Source organism: Anarhichas minor, unplaced genomic scaffold, assembly GCF_050575085.1.
Source record: "Anarhichas minor isolate MPS153535 unplaced genomic scaffold, ASM5057508v1 ptg000007l, whole genome shotgun sequence".
Classification (NCBI taxonomy): Eukaryota; Metazoa; Chordata; class Actinopteri; order Perciformes; family Anarhichadidae; genus Anarhichas; species Anarhichas minor.
In genome coordinates, this window is record NW_027466453.1 from 5,311,268 (window position 1) to 5,334,791 (window position 23,524).

The window sequence follows — 23,524 nt, forward strand, 5'->3', positions numbered from 1 at the left end:
GGCGCGTAAACTGCGCTGCGCTATCCATGGTATCTGAGCAAAAAAAAAACAAGCCTCCCCCTGAGAGAGCTGCGGCAGACCCGTTAGTGGCAGGTTGTTTTCAAGTGATGCTGGCGGGCGACAGAAGGCTAAAGTCTTCACAGAGGAGACAAAAGGATGATATGCTTTCACCTGAGCCGATTGTTGGCGCTTTGCGGGATATTTTGCGCCATGCGAGGAGCGTCCTTCGTCCAGGGTGCACGAGATTTCGAAAAAAAAGGTAAGAGACTTTTTTATTCATTCTTAGCTGTAGAACATCAAAAGTGCCCCTTTTAAAGTAAAATAAGTATTAGGTAGATTAAAAAAAATGTTTTTGATCCACCACGTTTATTCTTCCTATACTGGATTTCAAATCTATAGGATAACAATAACAAGCTGTTGCCCCCCCCCCCCCCCCCCCTCCTAACTTCACCTCCTCAGTGTCTATACTGCTGAAAGAGGAGCCAGCAAACCCCAAGTGCTTCGCTGAAGGCAGGAAGGACTTCACATGCTTCTGGGAGGAAGATGAGGAGAGGGCCGGCTCTGTGGACCAGTACTCTTTCATGTACAGCTACCAGTAAGTCACATTCAGTAGTAACAACCAGGCCATGTGGTGTCCAGTAGGGTCATGAGATTGCAGTTCAAAGCTCGTGTTCTCATACTTACGTTATAAATGAAACTATATTCTGATCAGTAAACCAGGGTGATTGAATAATAAATTGATGGGTTAAAAACGTTTTTTACAGACTCTTTTTAGGGGCCTGGTGATTAATAAAAGGTCAATACATCAGTCTAGATAGATAAAACAATAGCATCATTCAGCATGTCTGAATTCTAAGTGGCCTCGTTCAAGAAAAAAAATCACCTCTCTCTGAACCCTCCGAGTGCTTTTTGTCTTCCTCTGTCAGGAAGGAAAACAGCAGCAGGTGCCCACTGAGAGCCCTCCCTCTAGCGGGCGGAAAAAGGCTTTTTGTCTGCCACCTGAACCAACCCCAGATGTTTGTCGAAATGGACTTACGAGTTCATCGAGATGGAATACTGATCCACCATCGCAGCCTTCTCATCGAGCTTCTCTGTAAGTTATTTTACTGCCACTGCCTTCGCTAAACGGCACAGTCAGAGCAGTGCATTTGAAAGGTTTGTGTGAGAGTGATGGATTACATTCATTGTCATTGACTCTAAAATTCCCAATACCTTTTTTTAAATTTTTTTTTCAAAGCTGCTATAATTAATATTTCCGTATCAAAATTTGCTTATCACATGACTACTTGTATATGAAAGCGCTCACGTTTATAGTGACAAACTCTGAGAGCATTATCACCCAAATCTGCAGGTCCTCTCAGTTTACTGTTTTGGTGCCTGCAACTTCCCTTTTTTGGTTCAGTCTCACGGCTCTCATCAATGTTTATTTAGCTGCAACTATTCTAGAGAAAAAGCTTGAAAAACCCACCGTACACTACCTGCCCAGCACCAAAACGGTAGATGCGTAACGTTAGCAGCTAGCTCGTTTGACATAGTGGAGCATTTAGCAGGTAAAGAGCCAGATATTTACCTCAGGAGTGGGTGGAGAACAAAAACAGAGCTAAAAGGAGAGTGACTAATGGCTTTACATTCATCCGGTGGACAGAAACGTGACCCCAAATAAATGCCAATGTTGCTGTGTATCTGCTAGAAGTGTAAAATTGTGTTTATAGCCTTTTTCCCCACATGGCCAAACAATAGAGCAGTGTTTCAGGGTGTCAGAGACTTTTGGGGAAGAATGTTCTTTCACCGACTTCCGTCAAAATCCTCCCTAACAAGCTGCCTCTTGTCTATCTGCATGGCAGTTCTCCTGGACCCTCCTGCTAACGTGACGGTGAACAGCACCGGTGAGAAAGGCCAGCTGAGTGTCAGCTGGATGGTTCCTCCTCTCAAGTACATGTATGACAGCATGATGTACCAGGTCAACTACACCGCGGCGGACAGTCACGCGGGGCAGGTACGGCGGTTGCTTTAATGCCCTGCACGACCTCACTGATATGTTAGAGGGGGAATGAAGCTTTGTGCAGCAGGTTGGTTGAATGGTTGGGGACAATGTGGACCCGTATCGATGAGTTGGGGACTGTTTTGCAGGTGGAGGTGGTAAGAGCCAGCTCAGAGTTGATCCTGAGAGGCCTGCAGCCAGGCACGAAGTACAAGGTGCGAGTGCGTGTAAAGATGGACGGGATTAGCTACAACGGCTACTGGAGCGCCTGGAGTGACCCGGTGTTCATAGAAACACCGCCTGCAGGTGAGTACTCTTAAAAGGCTGTCCAAAGAAATATGTAATCCCACATTTTCACTGTACATGGACAGATCCAATCCAATTCAACTTGGTTCCCAATGCAATGCCTGTTTTTGATCAATGTGTGACTCCTCCAGAACTCGACCTACTTATCGTGTCCCTGACGCTCATCATCTCTCTCATCCTCATTGCTCTGTCTCTCATCATGCTCCTGTCCCAACGGAGGTCAGATAACCAGCAATGCATAGCTAATTTACTTACCACAAAAAACAAATGCAGAATTGTAATTTCAGCATCTGTACTCTTTTCAGGTTTGTCAAACAGAAGATTTGGCCGACTATTCCAACTCCTGACAGCAAGTTCCAAGGCCTTTTCACTGTTTATGGTGGGGACTTTAAGGTAAGAACGAGACACGTTTACAGCCATGCTAGTGGCTCTGTGAGGCTGTACTTAGGTACAAGGCTGCTTTGTGCTAAGTGCTGACATCAGCATGCTGCATGCTCACGGGGACAATGCTGGCATGTCTGGCGTGTATGTTTACCATGTTGTTCGTTGTCTTAATTTAGTGTGTTAGCATGCTAACATTTGCTATTTAGTGCGGGCAAACTGAAACGTTGAACTGATTGTCATGCCGATCCATCCAATGGTATTCAAGACACAATAGTGGTGTTCTAAAAAAGTGCCATCTTCATTTTAGAATATCCAAGGCTTCAAGGAGTTTTCAATATCCTTTGTTGTGTTTTTGTACAGGAGTGGTTAGGTCAGACCAACGGAGGCATATGGTTGACTCCAGAGTACTTCTACTCAGAAGAAAGCCCTTCTCCTCTGGAGGTCCTGTCAGAGTTCAGTCCTTGCCCCTCGCTGCCTTTCCCACCTCTGCCACCCAAGGCCTTTAAAGCTTCGACCACAGGCAGAAAGGAGGACAAGGATGAAATGAAAGGGCTGGTCGAGAGAGAGCCGTTGGAAAGGGGTGATTCGGTGTTGACAGAGCGATGGAGAGCCACACCACACGACCACTGGCTGATGGACCGCTTAAGGGCGCTCCACCAGAACCCAGTTCCCTGCTCCAAGTCCTCTCTGCTGGAGTCCCAAGACGCCTACGTCACCCTCAGTGGCAACAGCCAAAGAGAAGACGGTCACTTGGACGACGCTCTCGAGGAGGCCTTACCGCTTGAGGTGCTTTTTGCCTCCAGTAAGACATGTCATGTCATGTCATGTGAATCTCACTCCGACCTGGGATCCGGGCAGAAGAGCTCCGGCCTTTCGTCACAGTCCAGCTTTGAGTACCCAAACCACGCCTGGATGCCCAAAGGCCCCGGGTACACCTACATGGCAGTGGCAGACTCGGGGGTCTCTATGGATTACAGCCCCATGAGCCGAGTAGGCGACATTGGAAATGTGGTCATCTACGCCAATGAGTACGAGAACGAGATACCTGCTCTTAGAAGACCCTTCCTGCCGAGGCAGCACATGGACTGAGCCTTGAAGCAGGCTCAGTGGAAGGTTTTTGGATATCCACCCAAAGTTACATATAGCCTCTCAACAACTGTTAAGAAAGGTGGACCAAGAATTTGGGAGCAGACTGACACCGAAGCGTAAGCTAAAGGACTCAGGAGGAAGAGTCCGCTGGATGTACTGTACATACAGTACATTGTTTCTACTTTATCCAAACCACAGCAGTGGTTTACAGCAAATACTGATATTCAGTGAAAAACTCTGCATGCTGACCTGTAAGTATCCTAGCCTGTAGATCAGAGCAGCTTTTCTTTTATACAATTCACCAAAATTCAAGTTGCGGGAGTGTTTCCATAGTGGTTTATGCAAATTTGAGCTAAGTGTGCTTTTAAATCCTAAATGACAGAATGGCTATTGGGTTAAATTACAGAACAGACCGCCTGAAATGGAAGACTTTGATGTGAGGATATAGGGCTGGTGGTATATAACATTTTTTGTATTGTCAACCAACCCTGCCTATAAGTGTTGCCTGTCTAACCAAAGCCTGATATAGCTTAAACTCTGAGCATTCAACCGTTTTTATATTGTGAACACTCGCAAGTCGTTAACAACAGAATCTTTCCCATTTCTACCATTCATCCCCTATGCTGTGAACGGGGTGAGGCCCAGCAATGCTTTCTGCTAAATGCTAATGACAGCATGCTAACATGCTCAAAGTGGCAATGTTAATATGCTGATAGTTAGCAGGTATAATCTTTGCTATGTTCGTCATCTTAGTTTTTACCCTCATAGTTTCTGGAGTTAGCATGCAATCGCTAATTAGCACTAAATGCAAAGCACAGCTGAGGCTAATGGGAATGCCATGTTTGCAGGTATTAGGTCATAAACCAAAGTATTAGAAACATTTGATGTGATGATGGCAGTAGATTGAACACTTCAACTTCTGGGGACATTGAATGGTTCCACAAATTTCATTGCGAACCATTAAATAATTGTTAAGATATTTCCGTCTGGACCAAAGTACACGTGTGTATTAATCCACTGTTGAAAATAGTCCTCAACAAATTTACCATTTACTCCTCTTCGACTAACATTCGCTAAAAACTACAATGCCCAGCTGTTTTAGGAAATTAGAGAGGATTATTTTAATACATGAAACTGCATATTTGTGTGCAGTTTTAGAAGGTTTACATCTTCAGTTAGAACCAGTGGGCTGGAGGTTGAGTGCCACATAAAGATAATTATGATGAATCCAAATGATGAGACACTAAGTCAGAATTTACATTTTCTAAATCAAAATTATGAGACAACCTGTCAAAGTTCTGAGGTAGTAAGTCAAAAGTATGATTTTTTTTAAAATCACAACTATGACATAATAAAAAGAGCTAAGTTTAGAATGAGTATTATTGCCTGATTTATCATATCAATTTCTCATATCAAATCATATCAAGTTTTTATGTATACAATTTTTTTTTTTTTACCCATGTCAAATGTTGAGATGGAAGTTATAATTATGAAATGATAAGTTGCAATGTTTACTTTTTAAGTTAAAATGATGAGATCATAGGTCTATATTTGTAACTCATCTCACAATCTGACTTAAAAGTCAAAATGTTGACTGATCTCACAGTTATTGGAGCTCAAACTACAAGTCGATTAAGGACTTAATTGATCTGCAGAAAATGAATCTAACTATTTTGAAAATTGCGTATTCATTCAATAGTTTTTCATGCACAAGCATCCATCAAACACACTTAAACTGTGCAGAAATTATATCAATGTTATTTCCAAATCAGAAGGAACTCACTGTATTTGTAAATAGTATAATAGTGATATTTTGTGTTTTATCACAAACGCAGAATCCTAGAACAAAGGAAGTATGATGAGTACTACTGTAGGCCGTATTCATTCTCGTAGAACTGTAGTTGTTAGTTTCTTTCTTGACATGTTGAGGTTGTGTTTTTAGTCACTGCTGCCATCTAAAGAGCGGAGCGTGTACAGCACGTCTTAACCCGGACGTGTCAAGTCAGTTGCAGTTTTTAAATCAAACTTCCACATGTTTTTTGAGAAATTGTAGCAACTCTAAAAGTATATAAAAACATATCTATTTGTTGGTAACTTCTACTTTTGACAAAAAATGATAAGTGTTGGCAAATCTCAAAACCCAAAACCAACTGCCCGTCTCTCACAACTGATGACTTATCAAAGATGAAGAAAACTAAATGACATTTTTTAGTATCAATTGCTTTACATTTGAGGATCACATATTACTCAGGCTTTTTTACGTATTCAGCAACATATATTTTAAGAGAAAGTGAACCTATCAGTAGTTTACTTAGAAGTGGGGTAATGTTTTGTTTCATGCTTTTTTCTCTTTCTGAAACATAATATTCTGTATTGAACGTGATATTGTTAATATTTCATATATTTCTTCTGATTTGTAAAATACTTTAACTGTGATATCAGCCACTTCGGTACGATGTCTCACACATGCCACTCGCTCCGATGTTGTAAGTTAGTGGTTAAACCTGAGGCACGGGACCCCGCTGAGGGGTCCCAAGATGATTGAGGGGATAAGAAAACAACAAAAAAACATCAATATGCTTTTCAAAATATATGTTTATTTGTATATACAGTGTACAATGAATTTGTCTGCCCTTTTGGCATAAGTAGACTGTTTAGTTTTTAAGGGTCCTGAGCCAAAAATGTTGGAAACCACTATTCAATTAAAACACTTTAGTGTCTATGTAAATGTTTTCATTATGTAAGACTTTCTTCATGTGTTTGACAAAGCTTTATGGCGTTTAAACTCATTAAACGTTGTACATCTGCAACCGCTGTGGTCCTGTTATCTTATATCTGAGCAGCAGATTACGTCACGCTGTGTCGGCGATGACGAGACAAGACGGAGAAAGGTACCAGAGGGGTCATGACGGTCAAAGTAAAGGCAACAACTACTCAGATAAACTGTATTACGGTACGATAACAGAATATTTCATTTGAACAAAACTCCTCACGTGAACAAATCGACCTTCAGTTTCTCCCTCACTGCTCCGGTCTTTGATGCAAACGATTTTCAAACCAACTCAAACTCCATTAAACCATCTGGAGAAATCAGCAGCTTCCACTCTGGGGCTACAGCAGGCCTGTCCTCACAGTCTTTGGTAGAAGAGGCCTCTGCGATGCCCGTCCCAGAGAGGTAAATGTGCCACACCTCCTGCAGTCCGGCCGCGGCAGCTTCGTAGCTGCCGTCCCTGTCCAGCGTACACCGGACCCGGAAATAGCGATCAAGAACATCGAGGGCAGGATCCGTGGCGGAGGCCTCCCCGGTGTCCACCGCGGACCGGAAAGAGGCGATGACGCGGCAGGGGGCCGAGGTCGGGGAGCGTCGCCTCAGGAGTTGTGTGAGGAAGGCGGCGGTGTCGCACAGCAGCGCGGACAGGTGTGCGGCGCAGGACTGCTCCCCCGGGTGGAACCCACCGAGGCCGCCGGCCCCGGGGCCGCGCAGGTAGCCCTCCAGCCCGTCGACTACGATGAGCGACGGAGGTGTCGGAGACGTGTTGGCGGACTCGTGAAGGCCGGCCACCTGCTGCAGCAGCTCCCCCACCGTCCTCGGATAGGAAAACTTGATTTTCTGAGAAAAAAATAACAAGAAACTAAATTGACTCTGAATGATTCAAGGTAGCTGGTCATACATTTGAGTGTTAAGTCTATTAAATATCAAGCAATAGCAAAGCGCATCACAACATCTCGGAGCACAATGTGATGTCTACACATCTCGTTTTCAGTCCAAAACACAAACATATTCAGTTTACTTTAAGAAAAAGCAGCAACCAGAGAATATTTGGCTTTTCTGCTTGCGAAATGATTATCAAAATAGTTGCTAATTTATCTTTTTATCTATCAACTAATTAATTCACTTTTTTTTGCCTCTGTCAACACTGTATGGGCACATTACAGCCTCAAAAGCCTAACAAACTACTCAAACACCACTGTTACCGTACTATTTCCTGTTTAATGTGGTCCGATCAGACATATTGTGATAAGAGAAGATATGAAATTATATTTGAACTAGTCAATTTACTAGTTTTCAAGCAAAAAGACCAAAATAAAAAATATTTTCTTAATGAAACTCAAACAAAAGAAAATGCAAATACGCCCTTTTGCTTGTGTTATTGACATGTGTTTAATTAAAGATATATACGGAACTACTTTATAATAGATATATTTGAAATAAAACTAATGGCTTTATTATTGATTAATAAATGATTTACTGACCATAACTTGTTGGTAGCCAGGTGATGAATAATCCCTCTTGCTGGTGAGACATTCAAATAAAATAAGCCTTCAAGTCGACAGTAACAATTGTTAATAAGTCATTGAAGTTTAAAAAAAAAAAGTTTAAGAATCCGGTTAGTCCTCAAATGTACATTTTAACGAAGAGTTAATAAATACATATATTGTCCCGAGAGAGCTTTTTGACAACCTGGCAACCCAAACGTTGGTCTCGCGATCTATAAAGCATTAGTAAATGATTCACTAACAATACATTCATTAATTGGTTAGGCTACTCCTTTATAATGGGTGAGGTTAACTACTTAGGAGAAAACAAATCAAGCTCACAGTTTGAGGGGACAGTGATTGGTACCTTGAGACTCTCTGGGCTCAGGCTGGGAACCCGCTTCTGCAGACAGAGCGGGAGGCTCTGGATCTGTGTCTGGGTGAAGAACACCACTCTCATGCCCAGCTCTGAGGCCGCTGTCACCGCCGCCAGCAGCAGCACGGAGCGGCTGATGCCGGTGTCACCCACCACCAGCGTGCTGCAGGTCGGTGGTGATGGAGGGGTAACTGTGAGCTCCTTCCTCCCACCTGTCTGTGACGTGAAAGTCTTAAATACGAGTGTTAAAATGTCCGTCATGTCTGACACGATACACGTTCCCCGTAGTTATGTGGTATATAAATTATATTCACGCCATACTGTGTGGGTTCACGCTGAAGTTTCCCGCGTCTGTTTACATGTTGCACATTGGTGTTCGTGCTGCTGCGGTCCGTGTGGAAACACGCTTTGTAAGCTGTCAGTGCCGCTGCGGTTGTCTGCGTCCACAGAGGGGTATTTATTTTAGTATTTTTTGACAGACATGTACCTATGTGGTGAACGACTGTGTTCGTCACTGGCGCTTCAACGTTTGCAAGAAGACAACCACAAAAGGCGGCTCTTTATCAGTGCTTCCTGTCGGGTCGGACCAACTTCCGGGATTGCCGGCAATCACAACTTTCAGCAGCCAAGATGGCGCACAGCCTGGCAGAGTTAGACGTTCCGCTGGACGCTGACCAAGCCGGGGACCAAGAGAAAGGTGGGCTGAGGCGCTGCAGAGGACGACCCAGGCTCACGGACTCCGACCGAGCACAGAGGCGTCTGGAATCCCGAAAGAAGTACGACGTGAGGCGCGTGTACCTGGGAGAGTCGCACAAGCTGTGGAGTGAGCTCCGCAGGAGGACCAGCCTGAGTGATGCTGGACTGGCAGAGTACCTGATCCTGCTCAACACCACCTACGGAGAGAAGTACCAGCAGAAGTACTGCGGGTGAGCCCACTCAAAGCAATGCCCGGTTTATTTCACACAAGTTTATTTCACACTAACGGTACCTAGCCAGACCGTCCACGGTTCTTTTTTTTTAATCAAAAGTGGTCTGCGGCAATGTTATCAGCTCGGCCTCTTCCCTTTACTTCTGTCAGCCTGTTGTGTTTTTATGGCTGATTTTGAGCTTCGTTAAGAGTATGTCTGACCCTGCTTAACATGACCAGTCAATGTCCACTTTACTGCATTCCAGGAAGAAGATTGCTCCAGAAGAAGTAAAAGAGAAAATAGGTGAGTGGTGCCACTGACGGATGGGATTAATTTGAGTCACATGGGTTTGTGAGGTGTCGGTGTAATAGCCTGAAATCTGCTGGTTCCATGAAATTTGAGGAATGACAAAATATACACACTCATGATGATAAATCCCAAGTTTTCCAGTCAAAAAAAAGTACGACTTAATAACAACTAGGTATGATATAATAAACATAGCTAGACTTATAAATGGTCCAGGTGGATGTGTTGGCCGGTGTTATCTTATTGCAGGTACATCAGTATCTACAGTGGGGTTAAGTTCATTTAGTGCCACCGTCACAGTTCCTCAGCCAGAGACAAGATGATTTTTACACTGTTAAATGTCCCAAATCACTATTGATATAAATAAGTCTGATTTTTGAATTTTACTTTAATTATTGAAATGGTAGAAGAAGAACATCTGCACTCCTTGGTTAGTAGACTAATCGGTGGTTTTTGGTCTTCGCCGACTAAGATTTCTTTCGTCGATTAGTCATTTATTTATGCTTTTTATTCATCCAAGAAACTTGAGAGCACATCTCTGGTAAACGCATGATTTAAAGTGGAGCTTTTGTGTGGTGGTCTGTGGAGAAACACAGTTTTACAGATAATTGATTCGTCGACAAGTGTTTATTCTTTTGGTTGAGGTCAGCCCTAAGAAGAAGGTATAGTTATATAATGATCTTTTGAGTTTTTGAGATCGTAAGTCTATATTTGTGACTCATTTTGACTTAATGTCTCAAAAGTACGACTTCACTGTTTCATAATTTTGTGTGACTAGTTGAAAATCAACTGTTTTGGTTGAACATTGCTCATTTGTTTAAGTTGTTTTTCCTGCACGAATGACCAACATTAAAAGCTTGTTTGCATTTCACAAAGACCAACTGCTAATCCTGCTTCAACAATTCTTGAAGAAATGAGAGAGAAGACCCCCTTGAAAATTGAGGAATGTGAAAACATAAAATACTCTTAATATTTTCCAAATCGAAATCATGTGACAGCAGGTCAACTGATACATATTTTTGCTTATTGGAGATGCATCAGTATCCAGGTTTGAGGTCATTTATAAACAGTGTCAACATGAGCTTCTGTCACCAGAAACCTTTGACGAGATGATAAAGTTGGAAAAGTGCTCGTTTGTTTAAACTAGTTGTTCATGAACAAATGACAAACATTACAGAGTTCCAACCTGAAACAGGAGGTTTTGCATCTTATCTTATGTGACAATAAGTTTAATATTTCTGGTTTTGGAGAGAACCTCAGCTTTAGAAAATTCACATGACTTGCATTTTTTTTCAACCACTCTGATAAAGTTTTTTTGATTAAGTTTGATATTTGATTACGTTAACTGATAATAAAAAATATCAGTTAGGGTTTGTTAGTTAGGAGCCCAAAGAGGTACTCATTTGTATCTCTTAATTTTGACTAAGAAAGTCAAAATTCTGAATTAATATCTCCTAATTTCACTTTAAAAGCCGGACTTTGATTTATTATGTCCTAGTTCTGGCTCAGTATCTCACAATGTGGACATTTTTTTGTTGTCGTGGCAGAAACGGGCTTCCGTAGAAAAAGAGTATTGTGCACGTTGTTGCGCTCGCTCTTTTGAATGTTTATCCAAGAAAATTCAGCAAGCCATTGAAGTGGAATCACATAACAAAATCCTCTTCACTCATCCGCGATCCTTTTTGTCCTTTCCACTGACTTCTGTTGCTCCCCAGGCGGGAAGGAGCGCGTGTCCAGCATCCAGAGCCTGGTGTGCTGGTACCAGGACCACTCCGGCTCCTGCCCCCACGAGCCCCAGCTCAGAGCCCTGCAGCTTGAGCCCAACTCCTCCACCGCGGCTATCTGGCGATGTGACTCCAACCACTCGTTCGTGCAATACCTTTTCTCACCACCGAGGGAGGCGAGTGACTCCGAGCAAGAGGGGGGGGCGGACGAAGAGAGCGACGAAGAGAGTGCGACAGAAAAGGACGCGCCCGTGGCTAAAGGTGCGGGCAGCGGTGGCAGGAGGAGAAGGAAGGAGGCTCGCAAACACTTCAGAGGTACAGAGTGACACATTCTTTGACTCATTCGGGGGGGTTTCACTCATCGTTGATAATAACGAGTCGTTAAATGTTTATCAGTAGCTGTTAGATCCTGAACAAATGCTTTTTATTCTGCTTTTCTGCAGATGTGGGAGAAAATGTGGATGTCGCTGAGGTACAACATGCAACCGTGAGTCCCATAGAACGGGCTGCAGCTCTAGACCTCCATCCCGGGATTGAGGCCTCCTCCGTGGATGTTCCACTGACAGGACAGCCTGTCTGGGAGATGGAGATGGTCATAGAGCGACAGCAAGGCTCCCCGGCAGCAGCCTTTCACTCCATCCCCTCGGAGGAGGAGGAGGAGGGCGACGAGGACGACGAGGCTGAGGATCTGCGGCGAGGCAGAGACGGAGAAGAAGAGATCAGGACTTATGGATACGAGTGTGTTGCCGTGGCGCCGTCACTAGCTAATAAACTAGAGGGGACGGACGAGGAGAGCTTGAGCGGCTCAGCCGGACTGGGAGATCAGCCGGAGCCGTCTGTCCCGCCGCCCATGCAGGTAGAAGAGCACAGCGAGCTGTTTGACCCTCACACCCTGCAGACGGTGGTGACCCGCTGCGAGCTTCCTGACCAGAGGACCACTTTGGAAGGCTCACAGGTAGGGGAACGAGCACCTCGCAGGGATGTTTGAAGGAGGGTAGAAGTGTGTGGCGCGCATCAAGGAGTGTAAATACTCCTTTTCTTATTTCCTCTCATTCCTAGTTAATTATCATCACTGGCCCCAGCTACGAGGCGCTTGCATCAGAGGGCATCCAGCTCAACATGGGTGGCGGAAGCGTGGAGGAAGTCACCTGCACCGTCATCGGGGGCGTCACCTACAACCAGGTGTCTGAGGCGAAACTCAGAGCAGCAGAGGACGAGGACTCCATGACAGGTGCGCTACATTCAGAGCTGGCACAGCATTGGCGGGGGGGGGGGGATGGGGGACAAATCTGTACAGCATTGTATTACGATATTTTGCAATATTGTATCAATATACATGGATGACAAGTATCAATCTTTTATTATTTATAGACTATTAATATTGCGAATACAAATTTTGGTAACAATTGCTTTTTCAGGCCACCAGATGGTGCTGAAGTTCTTCCTGGTGCGGTCGTTGGTAAAGTCAGTGAGCTGACTGTGTAGACTGTAATGTGAACAGCTCAGTTTGTCAGGTGCACGATGCAACATTTATGCTTCATAAAACGTTTTTATGATTCACAAAAAAACATTTTGCTGCAATAAAAGTGAGGTGAACCGTTTTTTAGATAAAACAGATGTTGACAAACTGCATAATTTGCAGTTGAGAAAAAGGTAATAAATTGTCACTATATGTCATACCAATGCTCGGCACGTCGCAAAATATTTACAGTCACACTAGGATCGTATTGTGGCTCAAGTATGGCGATAACGTCGTGTCATGTGGTCTCTTGCACGAGTGGTTTTGTAATCAGCGTCTACACTTTCTCTCTGCAGGTCTGAGTGACAAACAGCTGCTGCAGCCCACCGATGATGCTTTGGAGCTGAGCAGTGACAGAGAGCTGCAGAGGGGTCTGAGCGGGTTAGTGGCCACATGTTTTACCATGATGAATCCCAGTGCAGGAGACAGTCAAGGCCTTTGTTCACAAGTTCACAGGTTTTTTTTTTTTTTGGTTTTTTTTGTAAACATAGGATGCAACATTCCCCACAACACAAGAGGCTGCAAAGGCTTGAAATGATTTAAATACAAACCGGACAGCACTTTGCGGCAACATATCACGTCACCTTGATTTTACTGCGTGATTTTAAACGTCTTCCAGGCAGTAACTGTCAAATTTATTGACTTGTAAAACTTAATGTTAATGTTCCTGTGTAAATTTATAATGCCAGGCTAAAAACCCGTTTTATGGCTTTGGGTTTCCCCTGGTAACCCCGTGTTTAACTTCACAAAGCTATGGATTGTGGGTCATTTCCTCAGGCAAAGTCTGCAGAAGTGCAAACCTACATTAAGTGTTCATTAAAGGGTCAAAATGTCTGAGAATGAGCCCTCAGGCACTCAACGATTTGACAGTGGGACAGCCCTGAGCCCTCACGCGCCCCTAAATCCGTGAGTGCTGAGATTGGGATTAGGCCTAAAACTGCAGTGTCTTTTTTTTGGATGCAGCGTCCGGTCAAAGAGAAACAGGCGAGGCCCGGTCATCGAGGCGGATGGGATGCTCAAGATGTTCCACTGTCCGTACGAGGGCTGCAGCCAAGTCTACGTAGCTATTAGCAGCTTTCAGGTGAGACATTCCGCCATTCGTGCTTTAAGTTTCACCTTCAGCTCGTTTAGCCGGAGGTTAAGATAAAAACATCTCGTCGGTTCACCTCCTCCTCCTCCTCTGTAGAATCACGTCAACCTAGTTCACAGGAAAGGGAGGACCAAGGTTTGCCCCCATCCAGGCTGTGGGAAAAAGTTCTACCTGTCCAACCACCTGCATCGCCACATGATCATCCACTCAGGTGGGCACTCAAAGACACGCGTGTTGCGCCACAGTCTCATCTTCATGAACCTCTCCAAACGTAACACAATCTGTTCACAGGGGTCAGAGATTTCATCTGCGAAACGTGTGGGAAATCGTTTAAGCGGAAGAATCACCTGGAGGTCCACAGGCGGACCCACACGGGAGAAACGCCACTCCAGTAAGTTACTAACGCTGAAAACTTATCGAATCCGTACATATCTTTACTGTAAGCTGGTTAGACTAAAGTGGCAATCTGTGCCCTTAATATTTGGAACCAAGACAAGTTTAAAATTCATAAATACAACACAACCCATAATCATCTACATGATCCTCCTTTTCTTCCCTGTTCCTTCCTTCTTGTCTTTCTCCCCCATGTCACTTGCCAGATGTGAAATCTGTGGCTACCAGTGTCGCCAGCGTGCGTCGCTGAACTGGCACATGAAGAAGCACACCTCGGAGGCCCACTACAACTTCACCTGTGAGTTCTGCGAGAAGAGGTTCGAGAAGCTGGACAGTGTTAAATTCCACAAGCTAAAGAGCCACCCGGACAAGCAGGCTACCTGAGGTGTCACGGACACGTGGTAGATGGGAGCTAAACACGAACGGGGGTCGGCCCTCGGAAACCAAAGGAAGACTTCCGGTGAAGAGATGGACTTTCCTTTGCTGTGTTTGTCTGGCCCTTTAATGTCCAGGATGATACGAACATCACCCGTGAACACACAGGCGGTGGATAAAGAGGGCCAGTCTGACGGCTGTGCAGGACACAAGCCGTCTCAGAGGACAGGGCCCAAACAGGGGTTTGGACATATTTGGTACAGCGAGGAAAATGTTTAATCCACTGTTGATTAATTGACCGTTTGGTTAACTCCTCCCCCGAACAGCTCATAGCTTAACGACAATAAAGGCACAGCAGTTCGGACTAACTTTTGATTTCTACAAATTTTGAAAGGGTGTGGATGGCTTCAGTAAGAGCGGTACTCAGTGTATATTGTTTTACAAAACCCAAATCACAAGAGCGAAAGAGTAAAGAATGGATTCAACAGTGTGATTATCGGCTGCAAACATTAGCATGGCCAGCTAACTAGCTCCCGACCTGCAGTGGTAATCTGTTATTCCCTTCAATGGCAGCTGTATTTCACTGCATGACTTTATGGAGTTACAAGTTACATTGAGGAAAGAAGCCCTGTTCACAACTAGCACATCCGCTGTGTAGTAATGTGGGGGCCAGTCCGGGATGCTATCAGAGTTAAGCTAACGTTAGCAGGAAAGTTTATATTCCAGCAACTCAAGCTAAACTTGTTATCCGAGCTTGTTATAGCGCTACATTCACCAAACGCATTGGCCTGCTTTCTTTAATAAACCGGATAAACTAAAATGATCAGTGCAAATGTAGCATAAATCGAGGGGCCTGTCTTCAGTGTGCAGGATTAGCAGCTAACGTTTAGCAGAGTTACGTTGGAACAAAATAACAGTCTTAAGCGTACACGTTTCCTTATCATACTTAAAAAACTATGAATAATAAGTTCTTCACTGCAATGCTGTTACTTTATTTCCATGTCCTCTACATGGATCACCAGCTAGTCAGGGGGCTGACTTTTAGCTCGAGACATGTAGTTTTAGTCTCAGTCTGTTCATGTATTTGGCCATGACGGCGTTTTCAGCCACTTATGTAGCTTATGTTAGCTGAATTAGCTAGCTAGCTAGCGACAGCTGTCATCTCAGCCGGCAAAATCTATGTTTGTCGGCTACAAATGAGAAGCCTCCTCTTTTGTACCTCTGTCTGAAATCAACAACCCGTTGTTTGAAAACATTTGCTACGAATTTTAAAGCGGGAACTTAACAAACGGGCAATTCAAATTTTGATAGAAAATATTTTCTATTAAAGAAAACTTTTTTTTTTGTAGATCTTTTGTGTTCTGCAGTGATGTAAGGGGCACATCATTCGATATTAAATCGGTTAAAAAAGTGCAAAATGGACCATTAATAATGAAGTATGACCTAAATATGATTGCTGGGTTTATCAATACACCACCAAGAAAGATTGTTGATGACATACCAGTGTGGTGGGTAAATATTATCTACATATAAATGTACTTGAAATTAGGGCTGGGAAATTGACGTCATTGAGGTTTTTAGCGTTGTGCTGCTCGTGCTGACGCAAATGGAGGTTCTTCAATTTCAGTTATTCGAAAATTGAGCATCTGTCGTGTGGGCAAAGAGCGCAGTTATTTTTTTTTATCCTACATTTCCCTCATTATCTGTTTTCACGATCCCAATGTCCCGACTCACAAGCTCCGATGAGAAATCCTGGGAGTGGAAAAGTGACAGTTTCTCAGGAAAATTCACCCCAGTCGTGTTCTTGTGTCTCCTCCTCGTGTTCTTGTCTCCTCCTCGTGTTCTCTCTGTCCTTTTTAGTTTTGAAGTAAATGCACTTTTTCCCTCATGGATGAATCACTCCAATATGTGAGTATGAGTTGTGTTTGTATTGTATCTTTTTTTCTGAAAGACATTGGTTTGACACAAATGGTTAATAATATGCAGTGTGTTCTTCGCCTCTTGCATAATGCGCTCAAAGGGTGTGTGTGTGTGTTAGTGACGTGTGTGTGAAGTGTGGGCGTGCATGGATGGCATGAAAAGTACAAGTATGATGACAATTAGTCATAAAATGACAGATTCTTTCAGCTGAATGCTGGACATGCAAATGGTTCCTGGTTTGTGTTGATACAAGGCGAAGCAGGAAAGATGAGTAATGATGGAGAGTCCCATTTTGGATTATAATAGTGACATGTTTATAGGTATAAAATGGATTTTGATATATTTGAGTATATGAGGATGTATTATTATTTATTAATTTCCTTCATTCCCCTCCTATTCTTTGCATTCAGAAATGTCATGTCGCCAATAACAAGCTGTGAATTATCGTCAGTATTGTTCTGTAAATCATTGATCCTTCTCCCTCATTTGGCAGCTGAGTTAGTTATCTCACGCTCCCTGTGTTCTTTTATCTTCGCTTGAAATGATTCAGATGAATGTCACACTGAGCTATGTATGAAATATGAGGCCAAAGTCTGAGGGGCGTTCATTTTTCGGAAAACGTGGTGGAGGAGACTCCAGCTGTCGCTGTGTTTCAGGCAAATAAAATTACAATTTTATATTGACATTTTTGGTTGATTGATTGATTTATTTCTTTGTATTTGTGTCACGCACATAACGTGCTCAACCCTCATGGGCAAGACATAAGACAAGGGGTGTGTGTGTGTGTGTGTGTGTGTGAGAGAGAGAGAGTGAGAGACCTTTCAAGTAAACAATTACCTTGACATAGAGAACAGTGACTCGATTTCTCAATTACAATATTTAAATTAGTGTATTTACAGGAAACTAATTAAAGAAGGATCAACCCAAACAAACCTCTCAGAAATGAATATCAAAAGCGTGAGTCAAACATAAAAGGGACAAAAAATGATCTCTGCATGATCATTCAGGGACATTTTTTTAAAGACTGGTAGTGCTTAAGTATTATATTTTTTTAACATTTGCACGTGTGTGTGTGCGTGTGCGTGTGTATGTGTATGTGTGTGTGCCAGTTACACAAAACAGATACAGAAATGGACACAGGAACATTTAAGCGTAACGAACATAATCAGGCAGTTAGGGTCATTTGAGAAAAACAGACAAACACTCTCCTATAAGAAAGCAGGAAGCACAAATGTGAATGTGTCATTTACCCTTCCTCACCTACTGACGTGCATGCAAACAAACACAGCTACACATTTACAGACCTAACTTCCTGTTCCTTGCTCTCATAATATGTTGCTGTGTCCATTTCTGTAATTATCAGAAGATGGTAAAGTAAAAAGAATGACTATTGTCCTAATTATCATCTCCACACTATAGCAGGATATTGCCTGAACATAAGTGGTCTAACTGCACAATGTTGCCCTGAGGCAACGAACAAAAAAACACAATTTTTGTATATAAATAAAAACAAAATAAGTCTTTCGGCAATCAAACATACTTCTTTACAAACTAATGTGCATGCATATATTTTTAATATAGAGATAGTTCAATTTAAACATATTTAAAAAGCCAGAGTGAATTTAGCAATTTGTGTCCTGTGCAGCTTTGCTTCCTGGAAAGAGTGCTTCACTCCCAAACAAAAGGTCACACCCACTTCCTCCCCTCCTTTCATTGGACACACACGTCTGGTGATAGTGTATATACTGTTTTCAAGTTAAAAACAATTAAAGGGGAGGTGTCAGGTCCAAAAAGGTAGTTTGTTGCCTGAGGGCAACAAGGTGCCATAGAGGGTTTATTAAAATAAAAAAGCAAGCATGCTGACAAAGCACCCTTGTACCATATCCCTGCATTTCAATCATAGCCTATAATAAACCTGTGTTCCTTAAGAAAGCTAATGGTACCCTAACCTGTGCTCTCGCACACATACTCGGTACACCTTTCATGGTGCATTCATGCACCCATAATTCCCTCACATTACTCCTCATCATCTCTGCATCTCGTACTCCCTACAACTCACCACTATGTGCTCAACTGACTCCTCTTCTCCACATCCTTCACACAACCCTGTCTGGTGTTTTCATATCACTTTCAGTATTTTGTTTAGTGCACAACCGTAAACCTTATCAACACCGTTTCCTCTCTCCTGTTCCTACCACCTACCCGTGTAACTTTGACACTCTTTTGAATATGATATAGATGTCACGAACCCCACATCCAATTTACCAATAAGAGATTCGGCTGCTGATCCGTCTGCTATGCTGCCGTAATCCAACACAGATCTTATCACGTACGAGGTTTTTAATGCTGAACAACTGGCTCCCCATTCCCTACCAGTCACACATCTCATCACATTTATTACTTTTTGGCATTTTTCCTCTCTTCTCCTGATACGGTCTGCCCATGTTAACCGTCAATCAAAAATAACTCCCAGAAATGTAAACGTTCCAACCCTTTCTAAGTCTTTCCCATACATCCTTAGCTTCATCCCGTCCTTGATTCTTTTCCTGGTGAAAAAGACCGTTTGCGGTTTTTCAACTGAGAACCTGAACCCCCAATCACACCCCCACTCCACCACCTCATCAGTTGCTTCTTGTACTTTTCTGACTGCATCTTCCATGTTCCTTCCTTCTCACACAACGCTCCATCATCAGCAAACAGAGACCGACCTATAGCTACTTTACCTTTGTGAATATGTCGTTAATCATAATGATGAAGAGTAGCGGGCTAATCACACTACCTTGAGGCGTATACCATTATCAACTATGTATTGATTTGACATGTCTGACCAAATCCGTACTTGAAGTTTTCTTCCAAACAGAAAATCCTTTCTCCAGTTATAAACTCTCCCACCTATTCCCATTTTGTGCAGCTTAATTAGCAAACCTTCCTTCCACATCATGTCATTTTTCTGTAAAAAAAAACAAAACACTGCAATGACTGACTCTTTATTTGCCTGAGCCGTTCTTATCTCAGTCTCTAACCTTATCACAGTCCATGGTGTTCCTAAAACCACTGGCCAGCATTCCTCTCTTCTCAAGCTCATATGAAAATCTTTCTGCTATCATCCGTTCCATTATCTTACGGATATTAGATGTTAGTGCTGTTGGTCTGTAGCTGGAGGGTTTAGATGGATCTTTGCCATGGTTTTCTAATTGGAATCACTACTGCCTCTTTCCCTCCTCCCACAGTGTTATGAAGCCACAGCAGCTTCAAGAGGGCTCCTTTTCCCAAATGCGTAGTCTCACTTTTTGAACTCTCATTATTGTCAGCTCTTGTTCGTTTATTCCCACTCACACGATTGCCTTGATTTTCATTCTTCCCCCAATAACCCCCTCATTCTCTTCTTCACTCCCTTGACAATAATCCATTTCTGCCCAACTGCCTGTCTCTGATCCATTCACGGAGCAGTCGTGCTCAACCGCCTCCAAAGGAGTTGTTACTTCTCGTTTTACATTTTCGCGCATTTTGCCGATGAGGATTTCCTCGCTCACGTCCTGCTGATGTCGCCGCCATCACCCACACCGAGGGGCGGCAGGTGTAGTGCGGTGCTGCTGTTCTTCGGAGATTAGCAAACCAGCTGAGAGGCAGATTACCGCCACCTAATGTAGTGGAGTGTGGAGCGGCAGGTTGTCAGGAACATGAATGAATATAAAAATAACTAAACCTGAATTCTCTCCATGATTGCTGTTGATCTTAAGTAATTAATTCGATTGTGGACTTTCCTTGATTCCATTTACTTACAGATTCCCCAATTTAATATTATGTTTTCCATCGATTAGGTCCTGATCCCAATTCCCTTGTTTCTTTGTCGATTGGTCCATGTTTGACAATTCACAGTTTATTATTCTTGAGTATTTGGTTTAGTCCTGTATGTCTCAGAGGGATAATGACCATCTCCTGCCTTGGGCTCCCGCTAAGTATTCCACCAACATTTACCTGTGTCGATGTGTATATATATACTATGTACTATATATACTGTGTGTATATATACATACTGTATATATCTTGCTGAATGAAAACGTGTAAGTATTATAAACTCATGTTTGCCACATAACTTTTTTCCACAATGATTAAAAATGGAAAAATCTCATTGGCTTTTTGTCGAGGGAACCAGTGTGATGGTGGAGACTCAGTTCCAATGAATAGATCTATGTGTGTTTATAAAGTCAACAAAGGCTTTTTTCCACAAGTAGGCTATATGCTGATTTAATATATATTCAAATTTGTTTTACCCCCCAGTACACCAACCCTACTCTAGAATTGATAATTTTTTGATAGACCAAACAGTTATCGCACCTAACTACACAAGTACAAAACAACAGTATCATTGTCCAGTACTTAGCTTTGTTTGACCTTTGTACTGGAACAATCTTACGACGATTCGAAGACACAATTAATAACCCCACAAATTTTCATACATGCAAATGTTAAAAAATATAATACTTAAGCACTACCAGTCTTTAAAAAAATGTCCCTGAATGATCATGCAGAGACCATTTTTTGTCCCTTTTATGATGTTTGACTCACGCTTTTGATATTCATTTCTGAGAGGTTCGTTTGGGTTGATCCTTCTTTAATTAGTTTCCTGTAAATACACTAATTTAAATATTTTAATTGAGAAATCGAGTCACTGTTCTCTATGTCAAGGTAATCGTTTACTTGAAAGGTCTCTCACTCACTCACTCACACACACACACACACACACACACACACACACACACACACCCTGTCTCTCTCTCCACGGTGATGTGTGGTGGTTACCGCGCAGCTGCTTTGGTCACGCCCACCTGCTCCCCCTCCCTCCTCCCAGTACTTATAGCAGACATCCTTAAAATTAAAAGCAGAAAGCTGGAGAAAAAAACAAGTAACTCAGAGTCTCTGCACAGGAAGCGTATTGTGGGTCATTGTTCCAGAGCACAGACGAATAATAGCCCGCTGTGCTCCTGTTATCTCTCTGGCAGTCTGCTCCCACCGCAACAGCCTCCATCACCAGCTGAAGGTAAGGGAGACTCCCCAACGGTGAGCCGGCCTCGGAGCGCGTCCTTGGATAACTTCCTCTGAAAAGGTAAGAGTGACGCGGACCGATTGTGATTCAAAGTTATGTCGCTGGCTCGTCCGTGTCTCTTTTTACCAAATTGTTCGAGTGCCGTACCAACAAAGGAAGGGATCCATGCAACAGTGATCCTTTGTCCCCTGAGACCTGCCTGCAATTATTCTGCTCAATGGCGTCCTTTGAGATTTGTCCGTGTGTGTGTGTGTGTGTGTGTGTTTTTTGATGGAAGCTCTGTCAGAGACGAGAGTTTTTGTTGTTGTTGATCCAAGATCAACAAACACGGACCGTGCACGCAACTCCTGGCGTTGAACACACGCGCACAGTGCAGCGTTAACAATGAGAGCTTCTCCTCGGTGTGTTGGATGTGGACACTACATCCTTCTTTTTTTTTTTCAGTCGCTCCTGGGACGTTTTTGAGATTTTGCATGTGACTCGTGCTCGTTTAATACATCACCAGGAAGTGGAGAGCTCAGAGGTGATAGAGGGAGTTTTAGGAGTCAAGGCAACAGCTTGTTATGTTTCTGCTGACATCCTGACCTCCCGATGTATGATTAACTTGACGAGGACCAGCTTTACTGTAACAGCAAAGGAAGGCTAAGAAGAAATGACAAGACACTTCTTTTTATATATATATATTTGTTATTTCAAAATGTTGTCTGAGGGGACATTTACGGTAGATTTGAAGGGAATGAAAATAACCGGTTGTAATTGAACAGCAGGCGTGGAGGCCATGAGGGATATCCCAATACACGGTTGGGTTCTGCTCAGTCATTGTCGTTGGGAATAACACTTTGCCTGTTTTGTCACGACAAACAAAGGGCACTGTTTCCCCTCTGGGAGGTCTACACACACACACACACACACACACACACACACACACACACACACACACACACACACACACACACGAATTTGGAAGTGGCAATCTTGAAGCGAGAACAGTGGAGGTTGTAAAAAGGGGAGTGGGAGGAGAAGATTTGGAGGCAGGAGGGAGACGAGATGATGAAGACAGATACATGTTGAGTATCTGTGTGAACACACTAAAGAGAACGTGTTGTGTATTCATGTGTCAACAGACATGGAGGTATATAATAGGCTGTTGTGTTGCCGTGTACCTCCATTGGTTAATACGCCACTACAACTATCGGCTCCATAAAGTCTAAACAAGCTATGGGCGCGATGGATCGGCCGGCCGACCACAAAGTTTTCCATGCAAATACGCACACACTGGCGTATTTGTGTCTTTACTGCATTCGTGTCCGCGTTACTTCGACCGTGAAGCCCATGGGTTTATGATGTTCGAGTATTGTATCAAAGCATTTTCAATTTGAATGCATATGAGGGGAAAGATGCAGAGGGGCGAAGCATTTCCATGAGTTTGAATCCTTTCCTCGTTTGCATACTGGCTTCAGTGAAAGGCTTTCCAGAAAATACAGTGAGTCTTACTTCCTCAAACGTCGCCGCTCTACTCCCATTAATTCTAAACTAAACAAAGCCCTCACCCGAGTTCCCCGTAAGGTGATATGTGTACAGTAAATGTCCTCAGAGTGTAAACCGAAAGGCTCCGAGCACTCTTGAGTGTTTGAGAAAGATAAGTTATTAAGCTCACAAAGGGTCGAAGGTGAGGAGTTGGGGATAAAGGCAGGTGTTCCCCCCCTCCCCCCCCCCCTCCCCTGCTCTCTCCCTTCCTTCCACCTCACAGAGGAAACGGCACAATCCCACTGTTAATGTGTCACCTAATTGGCAGTGCATGATGACACATTGAAACTTAGGGCCACATGTCATCCAGATAACTGATGCA

At 43.3% G+C, this 23,524-nt stretch overlaps 3 protein-coding genes across 4 annotated transcripts; 2 read left to right on the forward strand and 1 right to left on the reverse strand.

Moving 5' to 3' along the window:
• epor (erythropoietin receptor) lies at positions 1–6,570 on the forward strand. The gene is made up of 8 exons (XM_076083433.1): positions 1–259; positions 460–595; positions 927–1,093; positions 1,845–1,996; positions 2,131–2,287; positions 2,419–2,506; positions 2,593–2,680; positions 3,032–6,570. The coding sequence occupies exons 1-8, from the start codon at positions 157–159 to the stop codon at positions 3,758–3,760; spliced, it is 1,620 nt and encodes a 539-aa protein (XP_075939548.1). The 5' UTR covers positions 1–156; the 3' UTR covers positions 3,761–6,570.
• On the reverse strand, positions 5,065–8,956 carry swsap1 (SWIM-type zinc finger 7 associated protein 1). Its single transcript, XM_076083439.1, has 2 exons — positions 8,385–8,956; positions 5,065–7,370 (listed from the first exon to the last, which is right to left on the reverse strand). The coding sequence occupies exons 1-2, from the start codon at positions 8,652–8,654 to the stop codon at positions 6,813–6,815; spliced, it is 828 nt and encodes a 275-aa protein (XP_075939554.1). The 5' UTR covers positions 8,655–8,956; the 3' UTR covers positions 5,065–6,812.
• Positions 6,716–17,311, forward strand: znf653 (zinc finger protein 653). Of its 2 annotated transcripts, none has more exons than XM_076083430.1 (10): positions 6,716–9,319; positions 9,567–9,604; positions 11,323–11,646; positions 11,775–12,286; positions 12,391–12,562; positions 13,147–13,231; positions 13,814–13,931; positions 14,037–14,151; positions 14,232–14,331; positions 14,540–17,311. In XM_076083430.1, exons 1-10 carry the CDS (start codon positions 9,024–9,026, stop codon positions 14,715–14,717), a joined length of 1,938 nt encoding a protein of 645 aa, XP_075939545.1. In that variant the 5' UTR covers positions 6,716–9,023; the 3' UTR covers positions 14,718–17,311. The 2 variants fall into 2 exon arrangements, with proteins under 2 accessions (XP_075939545.1, XP_075939546.1); XM_076083431.1 differs by having other exon boundaries at positions 11,775–12,187.
• Positions 17,312–23,524: the final 6,213 nt, after the last annotated feature.

Excerpts from the sequence above, each read along its gene's own strand:
- swsap1 (XM_076083439.1), bottom strand. The coding sequence starts at position 8,654 with ATGACGGACATTTTAACACTCGTATTTAAGACTTTCACGTCACAGACA. Across the intron at positions 7,371-8,384 it reads TGAGCCCAGAGAGTCTCAAG|AAAATCAAGTTTTCCTATCC; the intron begins GTACCAATCACT and ends TTTTTTTCTCAG.
- epor (XM_076083433.1), top strand. The coding sequence starts at position 157 with ATGATATGCTTTCACCTGAGCCGATTGTTGGCGCTTTGCGGGATATTT. Across the intron at positions 260-459 it reads ACGAGATTTCGAAAAAAAAG|TGTCTATACTGCTGAAAGAG; the intron begins GTAAGAGACTTT and ends TCACCTCCTCAG. Across the intron at positions 1,997-2,130 it reads CGGACAGTCACGCGGGGCAG|GTGGAGGTGGTAAGAGCCAG; the intron begins GTACGGCGGTTG and ends ACTGTTTTGCAG.
- znf653 (XM_076083430.1), top strand. The coding sequence starts at position 9,024 with ATGGCGCACAGCCTGGCAGAGTTAGACGTTCCGCTGGACGCTGACCAA. Across the intron at positions 9,605-11,322 it reads AGAAGTAAAAGAGAAAATAG|GCGGGAAGGAGCGCGTGTCC; the intron begins GTGAGTGGTGCC and ends GTTGCTCCCCAG. Across the intron at positions 13,232-13,813 it reads CTGCAGAGGGGTCTGAGCGG|CGTCCGGTCAAAGAGAAACA; the intron begins GTTAGTGGCCAC and ends TTTTGGATGCAG.